Source organism: Vulpes vulpes, chromosome 1 (assembly GCF_048418805.1).
Source record: "Vulpes vulpes isolate BD-2025 chromosome 1, VulVul3, whole genome shotgun sequence".
Taxonomy (NCBI): domain Eukaryota; kingdom Metazoa; phylum Chordata; class Mammalia; order Carnivora; family Canidae; genus Vulpes; species Vulpes vulpes.
The window spans coordinates 128,524,090-128,530,309 of record NC_132780.1 but is presented as its reverse complement, the minus strand read 5'-3'; the positions used below and the strand labels follow the sequence as shown (position 1 = coordinate 128,530,309).

Below are 6,220 nucleotides of genomic sequence, written 5' to 3'. Positions count from 1 at the left end.
TTAGGGCATCTTCATCTCCGGCCAAAAAGCCAGCGCTCACTAGCCCCAGACAACCACAAACCTACCTGTCGCGGCGGATTTGTCTGTTCTGGAAATTCTATCTATAGGAGATCCTACCCGGTAGGTGAGCTCTTAGTGACGGACTTCTTTCACTTGGCATAATTTTTCTTAGGGTTCATCCATGCTATAGCGTGTGTCGGAACCACCCCCTCCTTTTAAAGATTTTATCTATTCATTGAGAGACCCAGAGAGAGGCAGAGACACAGGCAGAGAAGCAGGCTCCATGCAGGGAGCCTGACGTGGCACTCGATTCCAGGACTCCAGGATCACACCCTGGGCCAAAGGCAGATGCTCAACCACTGAGCCACCCGGGCTACCCGACTCTTATTTTTAAAGTTATGACCACTTACAGGAAAAATGAAACACTATTTCAGACATTGTCAGGCTAGAAGCTGAGGACACATTTTGTATTTTTGTTTTTGAAGATTTTATTCTATTTATTTGAGAGTGAGAGGGCAAGAGCAGGGGGGAGGCGCAGAGGGAGAGGGAGCAACAGGCTCCTTGCTGAGCTCAGAACCTGCTGTGGAGCTGGATCCCAGGACCTGGGGATCATGACCTGAGCAAAGTCACTTAACTGAACCACTGAGGGGCCGCTGGAAACCCACATGTTGTTTAACTAATAAATGGATAAACAGAATGTGGTACGGACACTCAATGGAATATACTGTTTGGCAATAAAAAGCAATGAAGTCCTGACAGATGTCACATTACAGATGAACCTCACCGACGTCCAGCTAAGTGAAGGCCAGTCACAGAAGGCCTCAGCCTGATTCCATGTATATGAATGTACAGAACAGGCAGATCCATATATGCAGATTAGTGGTTGCTGGGGGCTGGGGGACTAGAGGACCGGGAGCCGATGGCTCAAGGGTCTTGGGTGATGTGACAGTCACAGAACTCTGAATATACTAAGAACATTACACTGTATACTTTAAGTTGGCGAATTTGCAGGGCATGTGAATCTCTAAAAACTGTTAGGATCAAGAGCATGGAAGCCCATGTCCCCACTTTTTAAAAATTTTATTTTTCCATGTCCCTACCTTTTCCTTAAAGTCTCATGTTTTAGTTATTATACTGTCGTTAAAGCAAAACTTGTTCTACATCAGTGTAGTTTTGCTCGTTCAGCATGGAAGTTTCTCCCATACAACTAGGCTGGCTTCTCAGTAAAGGGAACCAAGTGTATTTTCAAACGCCAGCGCTGTTCCTCTTCTATCCTGAGCTTTTCACCGAGGTCTCACTTCTCCTGCGCTACCTGAGAACCTCCTCGGCTCTGCCCCTGCCAGCCTGCCTCAGCCTTGGTCTGCAGCAACCTTCCACTCGGTGCTGAAAGGCTTACTACACTAACCCCTACCTGTTTAGGAGCTTCTCCTGGGCGTATCCGCACTTTGAGAACAGGGCCACAACCCCCACGACCGGAAGGCCGGCTCCTGCTAACTGCCCTACTGCTTCAGGCCCGACGCCTGCTACAGGCATCTTCCAGTGCCCTTCCCGCCACCCAGGAAGCGGGGTTTGTTACATGAACAGCGTACTTTGTTTTTTATTCTCCCGGTGGAAGACATTTTCAAATATATCCTAAATTCATTATGGCCACACAGGGCAAGGCTTAACTGCAAATCACAGATGAACTTTGAGGGTCTGTGTTCTTCGGATACAGGTCGTGATACTCTGTTTTTTACAGGAACGTGTATTTTTCTGGAGAAAGCCAGAACTTTAGATTTCCAAAAATATCTATCACATAAAACAGGGTAAGATCGGAGTTAAGGGAATAGGAATACTGAGGCTCACAGAAAAAGAGAAACGGACGTAAAGCGAGAGGCTAAAACAACAAACAATGGCACTGTAAGAGTAACCTGCCTCTTTAGATGGTTTTAAGTACCAAGGAGATCAGGGATCCCTATGCCTAAAACAAAAACTAGCTGATCATCTCCCCATCTTCCCACCCCCCCTGTAGTTACCTACTGGAAAACGCAGGCTTCCTTCTGCAGGGGTGCCTCACGTGATGGGGATTTTTCAATAGAAGGTCGAGGTCTTCAGAAGCTACTGACGCGGGACACCTGGGTGGCTCAGCGGTTGAGCATCTGCCTTTGGCCCGGGGCATAATCCTGGAGACCCAGGATCGAGTCCCACATCAGGCTCCTCGCAGTGTACTGGGTAGGTGTGGGGTCAAGAATCACTAACCTAAATAATGTTCTTGAAAGAAACCACCTAAAATTCCTGTCATGTAGGGCAGCCCGGGTGGCTCAGTGGTTTAGCGCCACCTTCAGCCCAGGGCCTGATCCTGGAGCCCTGGGATCGAGTCCCATGTCGGGCTCCCTGCATGGAGCCTGCTTCTCCCTCTGCCTGTGTCTCTGCCTCTCTGTGTGTGTGTGTGTCTCTCATGCATAAATAAAATCTAAAAAAATAAAATAAAATTCCTGTCATGTTTTGGCAAACTGAAACTGTTTAAAGAACATGGAATGTCCAAATGGCAGGGTGCCTACAAAAACCAATAAAACATGTTAGTGGCAATTTAATTTTAGGATCTTTTCAAAAAAACCTCAACTTACAAATGAGTATGCATCTGTGTATCTGCTCACACACATATCCAATCATTTGCGCCCTCATCTTGAGCCCAGCCTTCTATAGGACGAGGTTTCTGGGGCTCCGAGATGACTGACAGCGTTGGTGCTCCAAGGGGCCCCTCTACCTTGATACTGTTTGGTGTGGCTGCGTGCCACAAGAGCAGGGTCCATTCCACGGCATCACAGGCCAGAGCAGCTCCTGTTCTATTCCAGATGCACCACGCAGATGCCATTTCTGCTGCAGCCCAAGCTCACGTGTCCAGGTGCTTGTAGAGTCTACGACTTTTCTCTTTTTTATTTCTGTTGCCATGTTTTTTCCAGGCCTTCCCAGCCCTGTTCTCAGAGCTCATAGTAGCCGCAGTCACCAGGCCACTCCCAGGCTTGTAGCCCATCACAGCCTGGACGCTTTTTGTCAGAGCTCTCACATTTTCCTAGGAAGTAAGACAGCATTATTGGAGACGTAAGCACAGTATTATTTGTGGAGAACACCAAGATTAGCCAACTTCCACTTCCTTCGCTGCTGCTTTCTCTTCCCATTCTTAACTAAGTTTCTCACATTCTTTGTCCTCAACTTTGCTTATTAGTCTCATAGCTTCAAATACCACCTATTCCCAGGCACCAAGATAGCACTCCCTTTGCCTTCCTCATCTGTCACACACAGCCAGCCACTAAGTTCCACGGATCCCAGGCTCTAGGATTTTGTGCATCTATCCCCTACTCTCCACCCACCCTGCTTTCGCCCTGGCATTAACTTTCACTGGTCTACTGGTCACTGGTCTACCCTCATCCAGGGTCCACACTTGCACTAGAGTTCTCCATTCACGCCTCTCTCTTCCTGTCCTCACAAACCTCTGGTGGTTCCCTGAAGCCTGGGGAATCAAGTTCCTATTCCCTCACATGGTGTGCGAGTCCCCTTTATGCCTTTGTTCACACTACTCCCCCTGCCTGGAGAACTGCCCTCACCACTCCTTCCAACTGGCACATTTTTATTTGTCCCTTGGACTCCAGCTTAGATATCACCTCCTCTCTGTGCTTTCACTCACCTACTCTCTCCTCTTAGCTCCAAGGGGAACTGCTCCCCAATCTGGATTTACAAAATACTTGTCTTGTACTTCTGCCATAGACCTAACATATCATGCGGTTAACTTGCCCATCTCCTCTTGGCTACAATGTGACTGCCCTGAAAACAGTAATTGCATCTCACTGGTTTTGGTTATTCTAGGTCCTAGTGCAGTAAGCACACATAGTAAATGCTCAAAAACATTTCTGTAAACTTGTGATTTTATTTAAGTGGAACACAATAAAATAGCAAAAACAAAAAAACTAAACAAATTTTAAGTTTACTTACTTCAAAAAAATTAATCCCATATGATTCTGTAAGTGTAAGGCAGTATTTTATCTTTTCTTGTTTTTTTATAAAGATTTTATTTATTTATTCATGAGAAACACAGAGAGGAGAGAGAGAGAGGCAGAGGGAGAAGCAGGCTCCATGCAGGGAGCCCGACGCGGGACTCGATCCTGGGTCTCCAGGCATACCCTGGGCTGAAGGCAGCGCTAAACCGCTGAGCCACCGGGCTGCCCAGTATTTTACCTTCTTCTAATAGTAAAATGTTACTCTAGAGGCTAAAGCTTTAGTAACTATAAGTTTTCAGCTTTCTTGCACATGACCTTTAGAAACATTTTGTAAACACTTAAAACTTTCATTTACTCCTGCATGTCTACAGTAGGTTCAAGAAAGAACCTATGATCCTTTTGCATACTGGTAAATTTCCTTCTAAAGGCTGCCCAGACAATTCACACCAGGAGCCACAACAATCTAAGTTCTATCTAAGCTTTGCCATTAAGACAAATGTCTTTGAATATGTCACTTACCCTCCGTGAGGCTCAATGTCCTCAGTGGTAGGTAACAAAATGAGGATAATACTAGTGCTGGGCCCGCCATAACAAACTCTCTGTGTTTGAGGCACACAAAGCATCGTATAAATACAGAAAAAATCATTCTCTGGATAGAGACGATCCTTACCCTGCTCCAACTTTTCTGGCTGTAGCAATCACAAAAGCAGAATTTAATACATATATTAAGTGTAGTTATAGGATTTAACTGTTCTGCATATAAATTTGGTCTTAAAATGCAGCATACAGGGGGTGCCTGAGTGGCTCAGTTAAGCGTCTGCCTTTGGCTCAGGTCATGATCCCAGGGTCCTGGGACTGAGCCCTGCATCGGGCTCCCTGTTCCGTGGGGAGCCTGCTTCTCCCTCTGTCTGCCATTTGCCCTGCGTGTGTGCTCTCTATCAAATAAATAAATAAAATCTTTAAAAATAAATAAATAAAATGCAGCATATTAACTGTACCTGTGATATAAACAACTTAAGTTATTAAAATGTACTGGCTTGGAAAACCCAATAAATGGTAGGAAATATTTGCAAATTATGATAAAGGGTTTTATCAGAATATATAAAGAACTCTTAACACTCAACAGAAGTCTTCTCCTAAGAAGACACACATGTGCACATAAGCACATGAGAAGATAATCAACATCATTTATCCTTAGGGAAATACAAATCAAAATGAGATACCACTTCACATGTACGAGGATGGCTAAAAGAAAAAAAGAAAAAATACTGGTAAGGGTGCAAAGAAATTAAGAGCTCTTATATGTATTAATAGTGGGAATGTAAAATGGCACAGCCACTTTGGAAAGCTGGGCACTAACTCAAATGTTAAGCATGGAGTTACCATATGACCCAGCAATCCCACTAATTATCTACCCAAGAGAACTGAAAATCTATGTTCACACAAAAGCTTGTACATGAATGTTCACAGCAGCATTATTTATAACAGAAGAAAGGGGAAACAACCCAAATTCCACCTACTGATAAGCAAACAAAATGTGGTATATCCATTCAATGGAATATTATTTGGCAATAAAAAGGAATAAAGTATTGATACATGGATGAACCTTGAAGTCATTATGCCAAGTTAAAGAGCCAGTCACAAAACAAAACAAAACAAAACAAAACAAAACAAAACAAAACAAAAAAGAGCCAGTCACAAAAGGCCAGAGTGGGTGATTCCGTTTGTGTGGAATGTCCCGGACAGGCAAATCTATCTATGAGAAAGTAGACTAGTGGTTGGCAGGGGCTGGGGGGAAAGGGGAATGGTGAGTGACTGCTAATAGGTACCGTGTTTCTTCCTGGAGCAATAAAAATTCTCTAAAATTATGGTGAAAGTTGCACAACTCTGAATATACTACAGACTATTGAATTGTATTTTAAAAGAGTGAATTTATGGGTATTTCAATAAAATTGCTCTTTAAGAGGTGAACAGAAGGTAAAGAAAAGCTTTAAAACTTACTTGATGGAAAAAAGTTTTATCAACAATATTTTCAATCTGTTTTGCTTTTTTATTTTCGCCTGGATGTATTTTTAGTTCACCACCATTTGTTTTGTTCTGTAGGAGTCGATGGTGTTGATGCTGGAAGGTCACAGGGTCTCTTCCAGGAGGAGGATGACAGTATAGAAGTTTACCCTACAAAGACGACAAGACGTGTAACAGCTGTGTTATCCCAAAAGAAAGAGGTCCTCAGAGAAGACCTCTCA

General features: G+C 44.1%; 1 protein-coding gene across 1 annotated transcript in view; it reads right to left on the bottom strand.

The window, feature by feature from the left end:
• Positions 1–463: 463 nt before the first annotated feature.
• The window catches only part of LSG1 (large 60S subunit nuclear export GTPase 1), a 33,393-nt gene continuing 27,636 nt past the window's right edge, over positions 464–6,220 (bottom strand). The window contains exons 13-14 of the mRNA XM_072726717.1: positions 5,976–6,149; positions 464–3,052 (exon numbers count right to left, since the gene is read on the bottom strand). Coding sequence (XP_072582818.1) covers positions 2,873–3,052; positions 5,976–6,149 — 354 coding nt within the window. The 3' untranslated portion in view covers positions 464–2,872. The remainder of the gene's footprint in view (positions 3,053–5,975; positions 6,150–6,220) is intronic.